Below are 23,045 nucleotides of genomic sequence, written 5' to 3'. Positions count from 1 at the left end.
TCATATAAGACTCATTGGCTGGTCACTTTATACTTGAGGGTGGCAACCACCAACCCCCCTCCTTTTAAATTGTTTTTAAATATTTTACTCTAAATTGGCGCCTCTGTTACTTCTCATTCTCCATTAAAGTTTCTTTTTGACATTCACTGATGTGTAATGTATGGGAGGTAAGGCATAAAACACCACAGAAGATGCTGGTGCTATACTAATAAATAATAATACAGTATTTATTGGTTCTTTATAAATTGACCCTTTAAAATCGCCTGATGAAACAAGTATGTAGATCAAAAAGGTTTGCACACTTGATCTGTATGTTTGTATTACAGCCAGAGGATCAACATTATAATTAGTAAACTTCAATGACAACATTTATAATTCTAGTTTATTTTGAAAAAACTTACAAAATACAAATCAGAAGCGCTATCATTGAAAATCTGTTTTATTTGTATAATTATTATTAAATGTACAACAAAATAGCAAATAGTTTGACAAGGAAATCTCTGAGACCTAATTATAAAGAAGTCATGATATGATTACAGACAACCACTTCTTAGGGTAGCCATACATCTAGCAATTTTGCTTCAACTGGCTAAACGATCAACTTTATTGAGTGAGCAACTTCATTGTGGTTGATGGAAAGTCGAGTTTAGTGTGTCCCACACACTAAAAGCAATATTCTATGTGATTCACCTTCACTAATTGATCTGACTGATGTCCCTTCTTGCTCTGAATGCAAAAATCGATTCAGTGTCGATCCTATGATATGTGAACAGAAACGAATACCTGTGTGGTTGACTGATATCTTCCATCCTGCTCAATTGAACTGGAACACATTCGATTCTATAAAATTATCGAATTAAATGGTCAATCACATAGCCAAATTGCTAGATGTATGGCCACCTTTGTCTTTTTAAAAAAAAAATCAGACCGACCCTTTAAGATTAGTATATTAATTGCCACAGTAAAATGGTCAAACAAACAAAAAAGCGATAGTGTTTTACACTGATCTCCACTTTTATAAATATAGAAAAAAGAAAAATGGTGCCATTTCTGCTTGAGTAATGCTATTTTTCTGGCATTTTTATACATAGGTCCTTCAGAGAACAGGCTTTGCATTATAAAGTGCTTGCACTTAAAAATAATATGACGTTAAAATAACTTAAATATTATTTGAAATTGTATTCCGTACCTTATTTGAGTTTACATTTTTGACTAATATTAAACAAGTAGGCTGGGGCTTGTTACAGAAAAAAAAAACTTGAGAAATGATCAACGAAAGAAGAGCTCTGACGCGTCATGGTATATAACATGGCTGATGAATATTTGAAATTGATACCTTTTTGTTTACATTTGTTTTGTCCTTCAGAAGTTAATAGTTGCAGAAATTTTTAATATTACTTAACTGTCCTGTCAGCTTTTGAACATCTCCTGAAATGTTTGACTGACTGCCCCAGGGACAATAGGCTGGGTGTGTGCAAGTTTGACTTTAAGCTGTGAAGACAAGAGTATGGATGGGTTCTGACTGAAAAAAAAACTGCTTAACATGGTCTACATAGCTGCCAATACTGAGAAAGGCCCTCTAATGTTTTGTCTTTCCATGGCAAAAAGGCGCCCATATCCTGTTAACTTTTTGTTACCAAGGAGATATTTTTAAACCTTACCAATAAATATACCCACCAAGCCAGGCATTGCTCAACATAAGTTACTTTTACTTTAAATGTAACATAAGTTACTTTTTTATCTTATTTTGGTACTACTTTAATTGCTGAGTGCTGGAAAGTTATTTTTAAAATAATCTAATAGAAAACTCAGAAGAAAAGATAACTGGATACGTGCTAAAGGCTCATAACTTTTCTCCTGAGTTTTTTCCAAGGAGATAATTTCTTCATCCTCTAAAACTTAATATTTCAGTACTTAGCAACTGAAGAAGTAGGGGTAAAAGGCAATATCAAAGTCATTGGGATTAATGTCTGCCTTGATGGTAGCTTTAAATGTATTTTATTGATAAGGCTTCAAAATATCAACTTATGCTAGGTACACACCATACAATTTTTTGACAGATACACGTGTCAGATCGATTATTTCCAACATGTCCGATCTGAATTTCAATCGTTTTTTTCGATTTTCCGATCATTTTTTCATAATTTTTTCAATCATTATTTAATCGATTTTCATAGAACTGAACGAAAATCAATCAGAAAAAAAGATTGAAAAAGTGATCGGAAAATTACAAAAATCGATCAAAATTCAGATCGGACATGTTGGAAGTGATCGATCTAGCAGGTAAATCTGCCAGAAAATTGTATGGTATGTACCTAGCATTAGGGAAAACTCGAGAGCACTATTTAATAGGGTGTAGCCCAAAGCCATTACAGGGGCAGACTAATCTTTCAAAGCACATTCTAGTGCCAGGGAAATTTGAGGTCTGCTCAGCGTCTGGAAAATCTATAGATCTGCTGAATAGCCACTGCAAACAGTGAGCGGATTCTGAATAACTGCCTCCTGAAATAAAAGGATCATTAGCAGGCCTGGATCTATGTCACAACAGCCTATAAGCACAGATGTAATGGCACCCTAGACTCCACCCTCCATGAGCCTACAAACCTCCCTCAGCTGCACCATAAGTGTGCTGGCTGTCCCAGCTGTCACTTCTCTCGTACTTCCCTTGCCTGTCCTAGGTAGCTATAGGTGCCTCTCAGTAATAGGTAGCCAGAGGTACCCTCAGTATTAAGTTGCATTGGTGAAGAGGGAGGAATGCACTCGAAGAGCAGAGTGAGACATCTTTCCATCATCAGGTGCCTGTAGGTACATGCCTACAATGCCTTATGGTAAATCTGGCCCTGATCATTAGTGATCATTTCAGGCAACTGTTTTAGTATTGTCCACTGAACACAAAACGCTGCTTGGCTAAAAATCAAGAAGCCTTTTCTGCTCTATGGGGAGGAAAGGGGGGAAGGTAAGTGGAGAACAAGCACCAAAATAATCATTATCGTTTATTTTGGTCTTTTAGGGATTACTACATGACATCTTAAAGGATACCTGCGGTGATTCACCTAAGATGTCCATGAATGATTGTCTCTTGTGATGAAAGTCTGATGTGTGTGTGTATATAAGATGAGAAAGGGAAGGGGCAGGGCCTTGACCTTACAGTGCAGCATTTAATTGATCAGTCATCTTCTAAAAAAGACATGTATAGTGTTTGGTTTGGTTTTGCAAAGTGCTAAGTGGGTATGCATATTATGCGTCAGCAGTTAGGAAATGTCAGGAATACGCAGGGAAGAAGCATGGAAGCCTTCCCGTGCCTTCCCAAAGCAGGATAAGGTCATGTTGAGAGCCGTGTTCACAGTCAGCTGGATATCTCTCTCTGATTCTCCACGCGAGGGGTTCACCTCCATCATATCCACTGCAGAAAGTAAACCTGAGCAAGGAAAAAAATATTAGCTTTACTGCCATCTATTAGAATATACTGTAATATTTTCAAATTATAAATCATATAGGTTAAAATAATACTTATAAATTAAAATTACACATATTTTAAATAATAAAAGTTGACTGAAAAAAATAAATATAAAGATTCTTCCAAATCGTATCCTAAATCTGTTGTCTTTACATAAAAAAGGGTGTCTGACTCTATACACATCCAACTTAGATTGGCCAATTTTACCACTTCTATGTAGATTGAGAGCTTACCTACACAATCTGTTTATTGTACTGTATTGAAAATCCGATTGCACTCTTACCACATTGAAGTGGTAAAATTTGCTAATCAAAATTGGAGGTGTGTGCACACCCTTAAACTACACCACAGCTTGGCCCCTATTCTGATTTTCCTCATATGAGATATTTACACACCATATCAATAAAATAACTTTGAAACCACCAGCAAACAGAAAAAGGCTCAAAATAAATTTGCTAGTACTTTCTTTTTCTTTTCTTTTTTTAACCTCCTTAGTAGTATTTTTTATTTTCTTTTATTTTTTTAGATGCTGAAAAGTTATTTTGTAGGTGAGGTGAAAAATTACCTCGTCGGAGAAGACTGGAGAGAAAAGGTAATTGAATAGGGGCCCATGAGCAATGAGGCACTGCTAAAGCCAGTCCTCTCAGGCATCCAGGAAATATGGCTGCTCCTACTCTAACTGTTCTTGTGAAAAAGTACTTTTAAAAATGTCTCCATTAAAATGTTAGTTAACTTGTAGGGCGCTTTGAGGGCTCATTTCCACTATCGCGAATTCACATGCGTTTTTCGCATGCAAATTCGCATAGCAATACAAGTGAATTGGATTGTTTCCACTTGTCAGGATTCCTTTGCGTTTTTCTGTGCAGAAAAAATTTGCATGGCAGAGCCATCAGAATTCGCATACCGCATACCGCTATGCGAATCGCATACAATGGCCTCAATTCACGGAGCATTATCAAACGTTTATCAAACACTTTATCAAACGTTTGATAATTTACCTCATGGGTAAAATCTCATTTTAAATTCACTAAGGTGTTATATATTTATCGAATGTTTTACCGATAAAACGTTCAACAAATATAGAACACCTTAGTGAATTCAAAATGAGATTTCACCCATGAGGTAAATTATCAAACGTTTGATAAAGTGTTTGATAAACGTTTGATAATGCTCCGTAAATTGAGGCCAATGTATTTAATAGGAAATTCGCATGGGGTTTGGGTATGCAAATTTTCATGCGAATTCGCATAGAAACAATGGAAAAGCACACCAGCACTGCCATGGTTAAATTCGCATACATCGTCATCCATGCGAATTTGCATGAAAATTCGCATAGACCCGCATGCGAAATTCGCATCCGCATGCGAATTTTTACCGCGGCGATTCGCACCGCACAAGTGGAAATGCAGCCTGACACTTAATCAGTTGCTCTAAGAACTGAAAGAAAACTGATTTTCAAAGTAATGTCCATGTTTTCCTATGGCTCAGTTCCCACTATACACGTTTTAACTGAAAGCTTTTTCACAATGCACTGCTATGGAAAAACGCGTATCAACACACACTAATGCATACCAAAGCATTAAGTAAAAAAGGACCCATATATTTATCGAATGTTTTATCGATATATAATGTTCAATAAATCTATAACACCTTAGTGAATTCAAAATTAGGTTTTACCCATGAGGTAAATTATCAAACTTTTGATAAAGTGTTTGATAAAGCTTAGTGAGTTGAGGCCATAGTGTGGTTAAAAACTCTCAGAATGAGACTTTGATCAGTAATGCAGTTCTTATTACTGATTTTAGCTATTTTTTAAGGTATGTAACTCCCATTATTGAAATTAAGAAGGGACTCATCACTAACTGTACTGTCTGTAGGAAGTACATGCTGAAGTGACTAGTACAGGGATGCTAATGAGGAATTCAGAGAGACAATTTAGGGCAGAATGTGCATTTAAAGTGGGAATTGGGGTGTCAGTGTTATTAAATGGCAGAAAAATCAATAACAAGCAAATTGCATTTTTGATTAAGACCCATTTTAAGTACCCTTATATAAGCATTGCAGCTCTTTAAAGCCTCACTATTTATAAAGTAATACTAATATTATCAATAAATTGATTTTAAAGAGACACTGAAGCGAAAAAAATTATGATATAATGATTTGTATGTGTAGTACAGCTAAGAAATAAAACATTAGGAGCAGAGACATAAGTCTTATGTTTTCTCCAGTACAGGAAGAGTTAAGAAACTCCAGTTGTTATCTGTGCAAAAAGAGCCATTGAGCTCCATGACTTTCAAAGTCGCAGAGAGCTCTGTCTTCTGAAGCTTGTTATCTCAACTGTCAGTCATTATATCATATTTTTCTCTGCAGAGAAGGGTTCAAAACTTCTCTAGACTGCTCTGTAAAATAATTTAGAATGCTGAGTAGTGTGTAAACTGCAAATATTAGAGAATTATGCAATGCTATAAAAAAAAAAACTATATAAATGAAAATAAAAATATGGGACTGTTTTCTTTGCTACGAATGTTCTATTAATTATCTGTACTACACATCGAATTCATTATATCATATATTTTTTTCTGCTTCAGTGTCTCTAAGTTACAACAAGATCAGTATTTGCATTTTCTACAATCAAATTTGATAACTAATAGACAGCTCAACTGACAGTCTGATCTTTTATTTGTGACTGATGCACCTTGTGTAATCAAACAGCAAATACGGGCCTGTGTGCAATTAACTTTTGCTACTTAGTTTTCTCCAAGTTGATATTTTCACACCTTGTTAATAAAATTACTTTAAAACCACCAGCAAACAAGCAAATACACAAAAACATTTTGATAGTACTTTTTCTACTGAAAAGTTATTTTAACCTCCTTAGCTGTATGCCCGACACTGTGTCGGGCATACCGCTCTGTGGCCCCAGGAGTCCCCCATAAATAAATAAATGTAGCAAATGGCTGTAAATCCTCTAGCTAGCACTAGGCTAGCTAGTAAGAGTGTCCGGCACCCCTGGATCGCCCACAATCCTCCCGTTTATACGTTATCCCCCCTGGATCCAATTGCGCAGCCTCCCAGCACAGCTCCGGTCTCTGTATGGGGAGGATCGGGTTTGCGCATGACGTCATGACGTCATCTGCGATCCTCCCCATAGTGAAGACCGGAGCTTCCTCCCCATAGTGAAGACTCTGAACTTATCACCTAGGAAGTGAATTGCATATGGGCCACAGTGTGTTAAGTGAGCAATGCATTACCTGTATTGTAAAGCTGTTCTGTGATGTACATGCCCTCTCTGTAGGTAAGCCCTCCAGGGACAGGTGTTCCAGTAGCAGGCGCTGCACTAGGGTCCAAGCCATCTATATCAAAGCTTAAGTGGATGGGTCTTGATTTCCTTCAAAAGATGAAAAATTATAAAAATTTTGTATACACACAATAGTTAGTTATGGTCATAATTTTCTTCTAAATGGAACACGTTACTGAATTGCTTTTCTTGCATTTACATTGGGGTTGCTGCTCTCTTAAAGGCTATTTGCACAAATCTAAACATAACATCAAACACTCTAGTGAGCAAAGTGCAAAATGTTGCCTTTTTATGAAAACATTACTAAAATAACTACCAGTATTTTTAAATTGTGGTCATGTGACCGGAAGCAGCAGAACTAAATGAGTTACAGGTAGGCTTAATTGGCGGGACCACTGTTTAACTCAGCATCGTTCTGCTATAGAGATTCTAAAGCAATGTACACACCTAGAAAAAGGTTAATGCCTAATCATAACTGGTTAAAATTTAGGAGTGATGACTGTAGAGATCCACTTGTTGGCTTTCAGTTGCGCAGCCTTCTCTGTTCTATGGAGAGGGTAGGGGGAAAGGTGAGCAATAGTAAGACCACTGTGGGGGCAAAAAGACGGTGGGCAAGGATTTCCTAGCTTAGCTGATTGCACAGGAGGAGGCCATTGACATCAGATACCACCTGTAAACATGCTAGACTTTCACCAGAAATGTTCATGAACTAACGTTTTGCTGACAAAAATCTTGGTTGCGTACACACACAGCTTCATTCTGATACATAATACCATTTAAAATCAAACTCTTTATTCCATCTTCTTAACAGAGCTTAATAATTCCATAAACGTGTTTTCATATAGCATAACATTTAAAATCATCCATATACGCACAGGCAGTAATGCAGTATGTCGAGTCTGAGCAGCCTGGCACACTGGATTACTGACTGTCCCTATATGGACTTTAAGTTTTACACTATAAGAAAACACCATTATGAATGTACTAAGCTCTTTTAAGAAAATTGAATAAAGGTTTTGATTTTAGATGGAGCCCATCATTGTGTATCAGCACTGAATCTGTTGAATGCCTGTGGCTCTGGGGGTGGATCCTGCACAACTTTCCCACCACTCTATTGACACACCATGCAATTTTCATATCGTAGCCTACTTCAGGTCAAGAAAATCAGGTAAAAAGCATGTACAACCTACTGTTTGCCAGCGAATTATCCCAAGCTCAAAATCAATCTCTTTCTCAATAGGACTTATTGGAAAATATTGATCAAATTACTAGCTGTTGTTCTATGTGTATGTCCCTTTGATTCATTTTCGATCAATATCCAATCGGAAAAATTATAAGTCTGATCAGAATTGGAAAAATCACATGCATGTGTATGTTAACTTTCTTCTATAGCCGATTGATGTCAGATCTGAATATCAAACTGACCATTAGCTCTAATAGGATTTAAAGTGAAATTTGCCTGGTGTGTGTATCAGGCCTGCACACACAGCTTCATGGGAACCTTAACTGAGAGGGATATGGATGTTTCCTTTTAAACAATACCAGTTGCTTGGCAGTCCTGCTGATCTCTTTGGCTGCAGTAGTGGCTGGATCACACACCTGAAACAAGCATGCAGCTAATCCAGTCTGACTTCAGTCAGAGCACCTGATCTGCATGCTTGTTGAGGGGCTGTGGCTGAAAGTATTAAGAGACACAGGATCAGCAAGAGAGTCAGGCAACTGGTATTTTACAAGTAACAATTCATGTCCTCAGTTTATGTTCCCTTTAAGACACCAAAGCAGAAGTAGAACTCTCTAGGAAAATTACAGTCTGCTGACCATTTCCTTCCTATTTTGACGTACTTGACCTCAGTTAATAGAGGAGTTCACATTCCGGTGAAAAACAAGCTCTGCCTGGAGTACAGCTGTAATTGCTGCTACACACGTAAGTAGGTTATTTGGGGGAAAAGTCAGTGAGTCAGTCATCACCTGATTTACCGAGAGAAATGTACCAAATCTGATGTGTTACATTTACTCCAGAAGGTCTGAACGTGGGTGATGTTAATCTCATGCTTCTGAGTAATTCCACATACAGACAGGCATCCCATTTGCAGCACAGTGAGACTAATGTCTTGTAAATAAACAGAATATGAAAAAGAGGTTGGCTTGCTTGTAACGCATAATTTAAGTCACTTCGTAGTTTAGACCTTATAGCTCAGGGTCTCCAAGTGAACTAACAATTTCCTCCCAGGTCTACTCTAAAAACAAAACCCAAACACGGTATCAAGGAGTTCAGTAAAAAAAATGTCATTCTGATAAAACTCATGAGAGTTAGCATGAGCAAGTCATGGTAGCTAAGGTTCATTAAGATTCTGGCTGAACTTCATAAACATCCCCACATTCACTGGGGATGAGCAGTCTTCTATCATGCAAATCCTGACTAATCCAGGAAATCTAAGACATGCTAGCAAATGAAAGCCACACTCTGCAGATTTAGGTAGCTAAAGGCCCATACACACGTCGGATTTTTCCGAACGACGGGTCATTTGAGCGTGCCCGTCGTACAATCGTCCGCACGCCAAACCAAAAATCACCCGAACGACAGTCTGTACACACGCCCACTTTTTTTTCTCCCCTGATGACGCAAGACTGCGAAACCGGTCGGGAAGGTAACAGGCGGCACCATTGTCTATTGATCTACCATTGACCATTACATGCGCGCTAATCTTCCGGGGTTCCCAGTTTATGGGCCCCGTATGTGAGTTATTGTTTTTATATCTACTACCGTTTAAATAAATTTTATCTAAATAAACGGGTTACGCTTAGATATTGCCGTTTTTTGTTTTCCTATATAAATTCCTGAAACTTTACCTCCATACGGATGTCCACTGGATCTTCACGACATCTGATGTTCCCTGGACGCTATCTGTGACCTGAGCCATTTACAACCTTATAATGTGGGTTGTTTGGAGATGGTAAGCCTTTTCTTGTTTTGATGTTTGGCGGATAGCTACCTTTGATGTATTGTGGTGAAGAATTTATCATTCCCTATATACAATGACTTTCTAAACCTGCGCTGACCTTTGATGTATAGTTAATGGAAAATCGACTAGAAATCAGATCGCACATGTTGGAAATAATTGACCTGGCAGTGAATCTGCCAGAAAATCTCATCGTGTGGGCCAGGCATTACATCACATCCATCAGGAGAGGAAATGTATAAACTAGTAATTTTTTTCCCAAGCAAGTCGCAGACTACGTTTAACAGTTACAGGTAGGCTAATATAACAGCTTAAACATGCTGCAGGTGCAAATGTTTACTTGAAACAAAACTTAAAATAAGCATGGGGGGGGGGGGGCAACTTGAAAAGATAGACTTAGAATCTTTTAGGATGACCGTTTTGGCTCCTTTTACAGAGATCTGCCCATTTTATAACTGGCAAGAATTCATAGCAAGATAATGAATGAAAACATTTCTGTAACACCTACTTCTTATTTCAGTAATGTTTCAAGATGATATACATACCTGCCCACTAAATATTCGATTGTTTCTTCCATCACTTTTTTGATTGTCAGTCTGTCTACATCTGTCATTGAATAGCATCTAATCCCAAGACTCTTAAGTATATAGCTGTAAGAAAAGAAGAATTGATTAGATAATGTTTAAAAAAATGAACTGACTATGTTGGCTTCCATTTTTTATATTTTGCAGATGTTGAAAGGACCACTATCGCGAAAATGTAGGCAGTTAAAATCTGACAGAACCGACAGGTTTTTGGGCCAGTTTATCTCCTCATCAGGGATTCTCAGGGTTTTCTTTGTTTTCAACAGCATTTCCTGAACAGCAGTTTAACTGACAAAATAGTAAGATACCAGCCAGCCCTCGTACCCCTCAACCTGTGCATGCTTTGTGTGTACCTCATTTCTGCTCACTCCTCCCACCTGTGCTTTCCATTTCGGTTAATATCACTCCTTGTGCCCCTCTACCTGTTCACATCTCCACCTGTGACCTTCAGTTCTGATTTCTCACCTTCCTGGTCCCCCACTAAGTCAATGTGGTATAGATCGCTCACCTCATTTGCAGTTAATCTGCTTTCATGCTCCATGATGATGATGATGATGCTTATTGCTGAGACAACAAGTAATGCCCCATACTGGTGTCTACACATGCTAGAAAATGCCCAGAGCAGAATAAAGGCACAGTCATGTCAGAAGTGCGTCACTTCATTTCTGACAGAGGATGTGGTTATTCTGCTTGTAACATGTGTGATCACTTGTCAGGAGGATGCTGTCCCAGTAACTATCAACACAGCAAACGCAACAGTGAGTAATGTACTAGCTGAGGGGCTTAGCAGTTAGCCATGTTGTGGCCCATAAGCCAAATGTTGCACAAGTTTAATCTACAGGAATTTACCTTTAACTAAACCAAGTCAAAAACAAGCTAAATGACAGTTATATGATCTGATAAACTTACTGCTCTCCTGGGTCTACATCTCTTAATCCAATGTATACTATGTCTTTAGCAGAGATACATGGCTTCACCCACGAGAAACCTGGGATGTCTGGCATCTAGGAAAGGGGAGGAATAAACAGTTTTAATAGAATGATCATAAGATATGTATGTATGTATGTATGTATGTATGTATATGTGTATATATATATATATATATATATATATATATTTTTTTTTATTTTTTTATTTTATTTTTTAGAAAACTTGAAATGATAAGAGTACAGAGGCTACCTTCTCTATCCATGCTTTAGTGGTTAATGGGTTGCCTAACCTTTCTTATCGCTCGTCGGCCCATATGCAATTAAATTTTTCTTCTAAGTTTTCTCCTAAGTGATAACTTTTTATCTTCTCTTTAAAATAACTTTTCAGCATTTTGGCAATTGAAAAACTACTACTGGAAAAAGTACTATCGAAATTATTAATTTGTTCTTGCTTGCTGGGGTTTAAAAGAGATTTTATTGACAAGGTGTGAAAATATGAACTTGGAGAAAACTAAGGAGAAAAAGTAAATTGCATATGGGCCATGTCTTATTATATAGATCCTTATCCTTTAAAATACATACTTGTTGACCTCCTGACTTTTAACCATTTAAAGTTGTCAAATAGAGTACCATATACTAAACAATAAGTCAGTGCAAAAACAAGGCATTTCCACTCTTTTCATGGTCCACTCACAACAATTGTCATGTTCAACAAGAAGTGTTGTTAAGTCCCCCAAGTATTGTGCCTCCCCCCAAGTATAGCCAGGTCACACCACTGGTTTAGCCATGTTCCTCTTCAACACTGCTCCTCCCACGCAGAGTGTTTAAGGGAAGCATGGTATCGTAGCGGATATCCATGTGTCATGTTACAGGCTGCCTTTTCTTTCTGCTTATGTTTTTTACTCTCCCCGAAGCAGCCCAAGTGTAGGTTCCTCTCCTGTTTGTGTTCCTGTAAGTTGACTGAAGTGACTACTGGGAGTGTAGACAGAGATGGACATGAGGATATCCATCTGAGAAGAGGGAGTGCAGCCTGCAATGTGACAGGTAGCTATAAACGTTTTAAATATACTTTCTTTTCCACTCTGCATGAGAAAAGTACGTTTAGATACTATACACTCAAGTATAATGAATAAAATAAGGTGTCCTCCTCTGTATGGGTCGAGCAATCTCTTTTCTTCGTTGCAAATTCGATATCAAACTGAAGAGTTGCTACAGCAATGAAACTAGTTGAGCTAAAGGGCATGCAGAAACTAGTGGCATGGCTGAGGAGAGACTTGGTATGAGACAGCAGCGGGATCTAAGTCGGCAGAGCAGCAAACGCACAGGGGTTGAGGCCGTTAAAACTCAATGCTGGTTCACTGGATGTGTTTGTAAGTGTGCACTCTTTATTATTAAACTGGTTTTACATTTTTGTGCTATGGTGGCCTCGAATACGTTTATTTTGAGGTGATTTGATCTACGTGTCGGTGGCGGAGAACATAAAACTTAAAGGCAGTGGGCAGCCAGATGACCCCGTAAGCGCTGCAGACCCATCTAATTGAGGGTCAGATCCAAAGGGTGAGTGCATAAGGTGTGGTGGTGGGTTGTCTCACTAAAGTAGTCTGGCTGATTATATGCTTGTCGGGAAATTAGTGTTGAAAGCACATTGTCTATATGTGGAACTGTGTTGGCAGCATCTGAATTGGTGGATCAAGAGTGCACAGTTTGGGGTTGATTCATTCATTCATGAAAAGAAGAACAGGAACACAGCAACGTTATATGTGTGCTTAGCACTGTTCATACACAGGTCCATCTCATCATGTCAAATGTGTTTTGTTTTCCAGGTGGTATAATGTTTGTAGGTATAATAAACATCACTACAACAAACTATTTAGAGGAAGTAGGTGCCTGTGTTTACACATGCAATGAAGTTACTTATAAATGTTTCTATTACTGTTGCAACCAGTCTGATTAAGTATTTCCTGACAATGTTGTTTGCTCTTTCTTTATATATTGCAAATAAATTACAGTCAGCATTGTTCTTAAAGGTTTCACCATGGTGACCATTTGTTAAGAAAAATGTTCTCCCATAACAATATTTACAGCAATGTTTACACACAAAATGACTTTCAAAATAAGCAATGTGTACTGAAAGTTGGTGTACCTTGTTTTTCAGCTCTTTTATTAAGAAAGAGACAGGTTGTCCATGAAGGTTGCCACTTGGTGATGTCATCGGGGTGTTGATATCAGCATGGGCATCCACCCAAACTACACACAGATCAGAAGCAACCATGGCATGACCTGCGATGGTCCCAACTGCCAAGCTGCGTCAGCACAAACAGGAAGAAGGGTAAACAAAGACAATGTCACAACAGATTGATAAGGGATATGTAGTCCATAAGTGACTAAATGCATCTGCTAGAACATCATGTTACTATTAAACGTTTTCACAAACATGCAGACTTTTCACAAACATGCAGACTGATGAATGGGCCTAAATCAGCCCATTCATTCCTATTCTTGAGATAATGGATAACTGAAAATTAGCATTTTATTTTGAGTTGCTAAACTGACAACAGAAATATTTTAAGGCAAGAATATGTTTGCAGACTGAGCTCAGGAATGTAATTTTACCCTTCTGAGTCACCTTCTCATGGGTCTATATTTCCTTCATGACACTATTTCTTTTTACCTACTTTCATGATCAGAGCATATTTTGTACATGCTATTGATTCTGAAATATTTTTGGATAAGTAAACAATCCATCATGTAATTTCCAAACAATGATAAACTAATCCAGGGCCGGGCCGAGGCAGAGGCGAGAGAGTCTCCAGTCCCAGGGTGCAGTGTATTAGGGGGTGCACAGCTCACTCAGCTATCATTTCCCTATTGTGTTTGAAGCAGAGAGAAATAAGAAAACAGGATACATAGCAGTGACTGCAAGCCAGATAACTAGAGATTAAGGGGTTGGGGGCCCTGAGGTGCCTCTTAGTCTAATAGCAATCAGTGTGTGACGGCTGGGGTGGGAGGGATGGAGAGGCGCACTTTGGTGTCTCAGCCTTGGGTGCTGGAGGACCTTGTCCCGGCTCTAAACTAATCATCTAGTCATGTGATTCTCCTCAGTGCTACAAAAAGTGCCTTCACTTCAGGAGTCAGCTTTCAGGTTTACTTTAAATGCCAGTTTAGGCTCAATGTTATTTTGTAATAAAGTTGTAGTTTTTGCAAAATAAAAATTTTAAATACAAGCTGTGCCAATTCATAGATACCCCACCTGCAGCTCCCTGTTCCCTCCCATAGCAGAGCATGTGAAGCCATACCTTCCTGCTAGACAACCATGATAGGCTACTGCTCAGCAGAGGGGCGTGGCTTCAGGTGAGTGAGCAATCACTTTCAGTGAAAAGGAGTGAGTATTTCCACGTTTTGGTATGCCACCAGTTGTAGGTCACTGAGAAGGAAATGAGGATCTAGGCATTTGTACAGCTGGTACTTCCTTTTTTATTCAAAAATGCTATATTTTTTTTCAGTTCCAGTCAGTCTAAAAAAAATCCTTCTTTAGTAACACGAGCATGCAAGGGGGAGTGATTGCCATGTCAGCTGAACTCATGTATTCCTACTGACTAGCCTAGGAACAAGATGCCCTAACAAGAAGGCATCGGTTAAAATGAAGCTATAGGTCACTAAGGCAGAGAAGAGGTTTTGGAAAATGACATATTTTCATTTTGAAAAAAAAAACCAAAAACATTTATTTAACCCTTAGACTGCTGCCGAGGTTAATAGGTGTTTTGTGTGTTTGCATCAATATGCCATGGATGTCTTAAAGCTTCTTAATACAAAACTAATTCCACCTGCAGCCAGAGCTATATCATCCACAAGGCACACCTAGGCAATTGCCTAGGGCATGGAGAGGTTCTAGGGGCCTAGTGGATGCTAGCCCTCACCAAATCTTACTAAAAAAGCCAGGTAACCATCAGCGGTGGACAAAAACTGCTGTCTTGCCCCATTGCATCTTAATCCATTTCTACCTGCAGCAGATGTCTATAGGTATTTTTATGTCCCAATATTCCTGTGCCATAGACATCTAAAAGGCATTTAGTAAAAAAAAGTTTTGGCTTATTGCCAACTTTGTACTTTACTTGAAATATGCAAATAACTCTAAGACGATGCAGAATTATGCAAATATTACAGCTTGAATATGGACCAGTGAAATGTTTTTACTGCAAGATTGTATAGTCCATTTTACAATAGATTTTCATAAGAATTAGTGTAATTCTGTAGCATAATAATTAGCTAAATTTTCTATCATCTCAGATTGCACCTCAGTGACATCCCTACTTACTAATGTAGACAATGGTAAATGTAGATTTAGGCAAGACTAACGTAGCTGGCACTGGCATATACTGTAGCTTTTGTAAAAAATAGCTGGCAGTCTAAATGTTACAAACACTGCCTTGAGAATAGCTAATTTTACATAATGTTGTTTTAAAATGCATCTAGATGCTTTGCCTGAACTTAAAGAGGAACTCCAGTAAAAATAATGTAACAAAAAAGTGCCTCATTTTTACAATAGTTATGTATAAATGATTTAGTCAGTGTTTGCCCATTGTAAAATCTTTCCTCTCCCTGATTTACGTTCTGACATTAATCACATGATGATATTTTAACTGCTGGCAGGTGATGTCAATGGAAGGAGATGCTGCTTGCTTTTTTGGCAGTTTGAAACAGCTGTTATTTCCCACAATGCAACAAGGCTCCCACAGTGTGATATCATAACCATGGTCCTGACATCACACTGTGGGAGGGATTTCACCACAATATCAGCCATACAGAACCTCCTGATGATCCATTTGTGAAAAGGAAAAGATTTCTCATGGGAAAGAGGCTATCAGCTATTGATTGGGATGAAGTTCAATTATTGGTTACAGTTTCTCTTTAACTATAAACCACTACACCATGTACCATGATTGTTTGAGCATTCTTATGTCTTTTGTTTTGCAAACCAAACACATTATTCACCTGTGATCTCCGCCAAGTGTTAGACATACTCTTCCAGATCTTTTGACTTCTGACACAACATTGGCCAGTTTCTCAGTAGCTTGCCCAACTGTGCGTGGATTCTTCACATTCTGGAATGGTTCATCACGGGGCACATCCGCAAAATGGAGGTCACCATAGTCTTTCACATCATATTCTGCAGGAAATGATAATAGTAGCATTGTGAATGTGAATATAATGTAAACACAAGATTCAAGCGGCTTTATTTCTTGCTTTATTGTCTTGGGTTTACACACAGCCCCTTGTGATGCCAGCATGCTTTGGTACTATACCAGGCTTAAAGCTAAAGTGAATCAGTTTATTGAATCAGTTTATTTTCTGATTTAAGTGTAAACTTTTTGGCAATTTTTTGAAAAATGCAGCTAACCGAAAGTGAAGTAGGAATTTAACCATTATAAAGGTAAATAATTAAAAAAGTGCAAGTGCATAAGAGTTATTTTGAACTTCTTATAAAAAGCTTATCTAGTGTTGTGAACTAGTAGAGTAGTAGAGTCTTTTACTACTTCATAATACTTTGCTCTCGCCTTCTAACCCTGTGACCACTCCATTAATTGACACTAATACTAAGATGACAGCATGGAATTCATACGACTCTTGGGGCCATATGCAATTCACTTTTTCAGTTATCTCCTAGGAGATAGTTTTCATCTTTTCTTTAAACTAAATTTTCAGCTTTTTAAAACTACCCAAAAGTTGGTTAAAAAAGCATTTTATGGCAAGTTGTGAAAACATCAACTTGGAAAAAATGAAGGAGTAAAAATCAATTGCATATGGGCCCTGGTGACATATCCTATTACGTTTTCTCTTGAGTTTTCTCCAAGGAGATATTTTCAAACCTTATCAATTAAATACTTTTACAGCTCCCACCAAGAAATAAATTACTCAAAATATGTTTGATATTACCTTTTTACCTACTTTTTTGTAGTTTTTCAATTGCTAATTGCTGAGATGAAAAAATGACCTCCTTGCAGATAACGCAGAAGAAAATTAATAGAATATTGCCCTTTATGTAATACACTTGCTGTACCAGACCCACAGCTTGTCATGAGCTTATGAATATTCTATAATATGCTTTGTGACCTTGCAACTGATCAGACTGCTTTGTCAAAATGTCTAGAAGTCTACAGCAGACATCTGCTCACTGCAGGCTGATATTATCTACTGCAAATACCGCTGGGCCAATCAGTTCACTGAGCTCTACTGACAAACATTCTCAGCCGAAGTTTGGCACAAAATAATGTTTAGAGATGAGAACTCCAAGAGACAAACTGCCTGAGAAATCTAAAAATATTATCAATAATAATATGTCAGTGTTATTTGTTTTACAGATCAGTGAATGGTAATAGATTTAAAGGAACACTTCAGCGAAAAATGAAAGTAAGCTGTTAAAATCTGACAGAATCGACAGGTTTGGACTAGTCCATCTCCTCATGGGGGATTCTCAGGGTTTTTCGATTGTTTTCAAGAGCATTTCCTAAATGGCAGTTTAACTGCCAAAATAGTAAGATACCAGCCAGCCTCCCTACTCCCTTGCACACTATTTTGTCAGTTAGACTTAGCAACTGCCGTTCAGGAAATGCTGTTGAAAACAAAGAAAACCCTGAGAATCCCCCATGAGGAGATGGATTAGTCCAAAACCTGTCGGTTCTGTCAGATTTTGAAACATGAAAAATGCTTTATTACTCATTTTAAAAAGATAACAAATTAGTAAGCTTGATTCAACAGTTGTATAAATATTTCAAATATATTAATGGTTACAATCTGTGGCTAAGTAAAGTGAAATGACGATATGCAAAGTAATGTAACCCAGAGCAACCACTCAAAATGGTGTAATATGTTCATAGCAATCATATTAGTGATTTCATAACTTTGTGTGCTTCATAGGATGTGCTAAGCTCAGATTTATATAACAATAATAACACTGGTATGTAATATGTAGTGACACTTAGTGATAGAGTATACTTCATCAGCTTATATACAATGAGATTTGAAAGCTGCCTTATTTGGTTGTGGTTAGATATTGCTTTTTTAATTCTGTTCTTATAGACTGCTGTTTAAATATGTTAAGATTTTTATCAGGGTTACCACAATCTTTATGACAATCACAACTGAAGTAAATATATGCTGTTTTTGTTCAAATAAATCATCTTTATAAAATTACTTTGAGTGAGCAGTTTACAAAACCAAATAATTCAAATAATAAAACTCATGCCAATCTGTCTTTCACATAATATTTTAAACTAGGGAACTTTCACAATACAGTAGATGTAAAAAAAAAAAAAAGAAAGAAAACACGATTTGCACGTATTCTAAGGCACCATATGTGACAAAGGATTTATGAGTTATATCCGTGAGTTTGAGTCAATGGAAATTCCTTACTACAGGCAATGTGGTAAGGCTGGTATTGTCTGTGAATATTAATGTCATAAGAGTTCCGCTGAGCAATTAGGTCATATTTATGAGTCATATATATTGGAAGCAAAAACATGAGGGATATTGGCCCTCATTCTATTAACTTTTTCACCCAAGTTTTCTCCTAGGAGATCATTTTTTAACTTCTTTTTAAAATAACTTTTCAGCACTTTGCAATTGAAGAAGTACCAAAAGGTGGAGAATAAAGAACTGTCTAAACTATTCTGAATATGTTCTTGCTTGGTGGTGGTTTAAAATGTATTTTATTGTCAAGGTGTGAAAATATCACTTAGGAGAAAACTCAGTAGAAAAGGTGAATTGCATATGGACCATTGAGTGTAAAAATTAGAATTTTAACAAGATGATACTTGAATATAATCTGCCTAACTGACTTAAAGTGGCTCCGAGATAAACTTTTACTCATTGCATAATTGTGTTCCTTTCATATAGTTTATAGGGCATTCCTCAAGCCAAATACTTTCTTTGTTTTGTTTTAATACGAAGGGTCCCCCTTTATCAAGGCGTGTGGTTACCGTAAGTGGTAACCACACGCCTTGATAAAGGGGGACCCTGTGTGGCCCCCAAAACAATTGTCGGCTTAACTACCTTTGTGGACATACATGGCTCAATAAAAGAGCATGATTGAACTTAAAGTGGTGTGCTGATACGTTGGATTGCAGAAATGATTTATCGACCCATCTAGCTGATGGGAAATTACATGGTGTGTACCAGACATAACTGTGCCTTAAATAGTTTTCTGGATTGCTTACCAAGGTCTTCAAGTTTTTCCAGTAACCCTGCTCTTCGAATGTGTATTGGACCTTCTTCCACACCTCCTCTTGGCTGGCAAAAAAAAGCAGATGAAACGAGGATTACATTTTACCCATCAACAAATTTGTCATGCTTGTTTTCGTAGCTTATTATTATTATTATTATTTTAACATCAAAATAATATATCAACAATATTATTTAAAGCTTAAAATGCAAGACATCAAACCCTAGAAGAATGTATATGTGAATTCTCTATAAAAAAAAAAAGCAGCAAATAAATACAATTCAAATTAAATCTGATGCCCTACTATCCAATATTTCTTTTTATCTTTCATTGGATTTTACATCAGGGAACTCATAACATTAGGAGGATGTGCTTAGTATATTCTAAAGTCAAAAGTAGATCCAACAGTCAGATTTTGTAATAAGAGGCACTGTCACTGTTTGCAGGTGCCTCAAGGTCATATCATCTTTGTGGTTACTGTGCAGATAACACTTCTCTAACAGGAACCTCAGCAAGTGGATTGGTGCAGTCACTTGAATGTACGTCTGATTCATTACTAGGGAATTTCCTGACCCCCCCCCCCCCCCCCCCACCAGAAAGATTTTGGTAAAAGGCATTGCTCACAGGTACATCTGATGTGTGTTTCCTTTGGTTACAAGGAAGTCAGAAGTTAAGATGAAAGGATAACACAGTAGATGGTGGGAAACTGAGTAATTTAGGAAAGGTACCAAAGTAAATGCTTTTGTTTATTGAGTGAAGAAAAATGTTCTGACTTGCTCTGATTTTATTGGCTCCTGATTTGATAGAATAAGGCTGGGATCACACTTGAGCATTTCAAGGTTGTGTAGACATGTAATTATTTTCTATGGGGCTGCTGCGTTTTCAGGAGGCATCTGCGATTTTCCATAGCATTGAAAAAAAACCTACAACCTGCACTACTTTTCCGCACAAAAGCATGTGATTCCTTAGGGCTGGTTCACACCGGTGTCTGCCCCGCGTTTACCGCCGGCGTTCGGGACTCGGCGTTAAATGCTCCCATTCAAGTGAAGGGGAGCGTTTGTAAATGGGCTTTTACCAGCGTTTGCGCGAACGTGGCGTTCAGATCCCGATTTTCCCTGGCGTTAGAGGCGACCCTGGACAATACATGTAGCGTCCTGGGACGGTTAACGGTCCTGACTGCAACTGAACGCCAGGGAAAGCCACTGGAAGCTCGACCGCAACGCCTCAGAAAGCCGGGCAGACACCCGTGTGAACCAGCCCTAACTTAAATCAATGGCTACTGTAAAAAAAATAACAAAAAAATGTGTTAAAAACGCACATAAAACACAATAAAACACTTGCGGGGAATTATTTGTGGTCCCCACAGACACAAATGTGATCTCTGCCTTACTCTCAGAACTGATTTATCGAGACAGGTGCAAAGAAAACTAATGCAAAAGAGAGGAAATTTCCCAAGGCAACAAGTTAGGGTCAGGTGCTAAATTAACAACTTATCTGATTGGTTGTTCTGCAATGCATAACTACTATTTCCACTAGTCTGCATGTACTCCAACATTTTCTGTCCACCTCTTAGTAAATCAGCCCTCAGGTCATAATTGATATAAATAGATACAAAGCAATATTCAGCACAATAAATAAATAATGCTGTATACATTTATGAACTCATCAGCTTTTATTATTTACTGTTACACACTAGAATTATTCCTAAATTAACAGTGTCTGCCAAGAGTTAAGGTTGTATGATCTGACAAATAAATAGACAAACTATACATTCGTTCTCTACAAAAAAATGTATAATACAGAACTCTAGTTTTCTACAGTACTATGAACTGTTATGGGAAGAATCTCACCTGCCCTTTAGAGAAGGGTGCTCCAATTATTCCCACTGCTCTCCTGGTCCTCTCAGTCATTGTGCCTGTCTGCTCTTGTTTGCTGGTCTGCTCTCTGTGGCTTGTCCCAGCTCCTTTTGTACCTGTCTATCAGGCATCAACTGTGATGTAAAGAGGCGTAACACCTCCCAGAAAGAGAAGTTATGCAACTTTTCTTTAGAAAGCATCAGCGTCTGCAATGCTGTGTTTTTTTTTTAGTGATGCAGTACAATCAGGCTGTTACAGGACCATACGCGCTTCCTTCCTTCCATGTTACTCTAGAAACCATGTGCCACACTACAACAGAACTTAGGCTCCGCACTACACTAGAAATTATTTGTCACACGTCACTGATATAAAAAGTTATGTATTGTAAAGTAATTGGTATGCAAGCTTTAAATATATTGTCTTTTTAGCAATATTCTGTTCTTGTGTTCTTGTATAAATGGAGATATACTAGGGGCATCCAGAAAGTAAAGACCATTTTCATTTAATCAATGACAGAAATATTTTATTTATGGTATTTTATTTTAGACACACTGGCCCATATGCAATTAACTTTTTCTCCTGAGTTTTCTCTTTAGTGATATCTTCAAACTTGCCAATAAAATGCCTTTTAAATTATCAGTAAGCAAGAAAATACTTAAAATAATTTTGATAGTACTTGTTTACCTACTTTTTGGCACTTTTGTTGGAAAGTTATTCTAAATAGAAGATAAAAATGATCTCCTAGGATAAAACTCAGGAGAAAAAGTTACGGTAACTGCATATGGGCCTCTGGCACTCATTTAATTCACTTTTTCTCCTACATTTTCTCTTTGATGATATTTTCACACCTCACTAATAAAATGCCTTTAAGCTACCAGCAAGCAAGAAAATACTCAGAAAATACTGTTTGGTACCTTTTCAATTGAGTGCTGAAAAGTTATTTTAAACAGAAGATGACAGATTATGTCCTAGGAGAAAACTTAAAGTGAACCTCCAGACTAAAAATCTACTCAGCAGCACTGAAAAGGCATTGTGTTTCTTTAACAGTTTCACAGCATCAGAACCTTGTTTTTCTTACCCAAGCCTAATTTTTAGCTGCACCGAAGCTAAGCTCCGCCCCATAAAAGAAATCTGCCAGAGCATTTTTCCCCTAATGCTTTGCAAAGCTTGATGGGATTTCTGATGTTGTTCTTGTTGCCTAGCGCGCACAGCTGGGAGGGTTGATCAGGACACAGGACAGTTGGAACTGTGTCTCATGCTCCCTGTCATCGCCTTTCAACCAAAAAATGGATGCCCCCATGAAATCACAAACATTTGTCTGTTCTTTTAAAACAGGGTGGGTAAGAAATTACCTATCAATTTTAATTAACATAACTAATGTAACTTAATGACAGTATGTTTGTTTAGGCTGAATTTCCTCTTTAAAGGGGCCCATACACTGAGCTGATTAGCGGCCGAACGATCGAAATCAATCCGACCGATTGATCGAACGCAAACCAATTGACTGGCCGATCGATTCGCGGCCGATTTCGAACGATTTCAATCGCTCTGACAATTACAGCACCCTGATACTGCGCTCATATGCTGAGTCAGGTGTTAAGTGGGTCACCTCTAAAATTTTATAAAAGATAATGAATCAAACATTCATCAAACATTTATATTACAGGTGCTAAATTCTAAATAAAACACATTGGCAGGTAGTAACCACATGTATAGTGTCCTTGCTCATATAATGGTTATCAT

At 37.8% G+C, this 23,045-nt stretch overlaps 1 protein-coding gene across 1 annotated transcript; it reads right to left on the bottom strand.

Moving 5' to 3' along the window:
- Nucleotides 1-421: 421 nt before the first annotated feature.
- ARG1 (arginase 1) lies at nucleotides 422-21,401 on the bottom strand. Its single transcript, XM_068231570.1, has 8 exons — nucleotides 21,297-21,401; nucleotides 19,442-19,514; nucleotides 16,221-16,395; nucleotides 13,372-13,531; nucleotides 11,209-11,303; nucleotides 10,261-10,365; nucleotides 6,709-6,845; nucleotides 422-3,418 (listed from the first exon to the last, which is right to left on the bottom strand). Exons 1-8 carry the CDS (start codon nucleotides 21,354-21,356, stop codon nucleotides 3,252-3,254), a joined length of 972 nt encoding a protein of 323 aa, XP_068087671.1. The 5' UTR covers nucleotides 21,357-21,401; the 3' UTR covers nucleotides 422-3,251.
- Nucleotides 21,402-23,045: the final 1,644 nt, after the last annotated feature.

Source organism: Hyperolius riggenbachi, chromosome 4 (genome assembly GCF_040937935.1).
Source record: "Hyperolius riggenbachi isolate aHypRig1 chromosome 4, aHypRig1.pri, whole genome shotgun sequence".
In the NCBI taxonomy this organism is placed as follows: domain Eukaryota; kingdom Metazoa; phylum Chordata; class Amphibia; order Anura; family Hyperoliidae; genus Hyperolius; species Hyperolius riggenbachi.
Note: the sequence above shows the minus strand (reverse complement) of the source record. Positions and strands in the feature narration are given on the sequence as shown.

Excerpts from the sequence above, each read along its gene's own strand:
- ARG1 (XM_068231570.1), bottom strand. The coding sequence starts at position 21,356 with ATGACTGAGAGGACCAGGAGAGCAGTGGGAATAATTGGAGCACCCTTC. Across the intron at positions 19,515-21,296 it reads CACCCTTCTCTAAAGGGCAG|CCAAGAGGAGGTGTGGAAGA; the intron begins GTGAGATTCTTC and ends TTTTTTTGCCAG. Across the intron at positions 3,419-6,708 it reads AGAACAGCTTTACAATACAG|GTTTACTTTCTGCAGTGGAT; the intron begins GTAATGCATTGC and ends TTCCTTGCTCAG.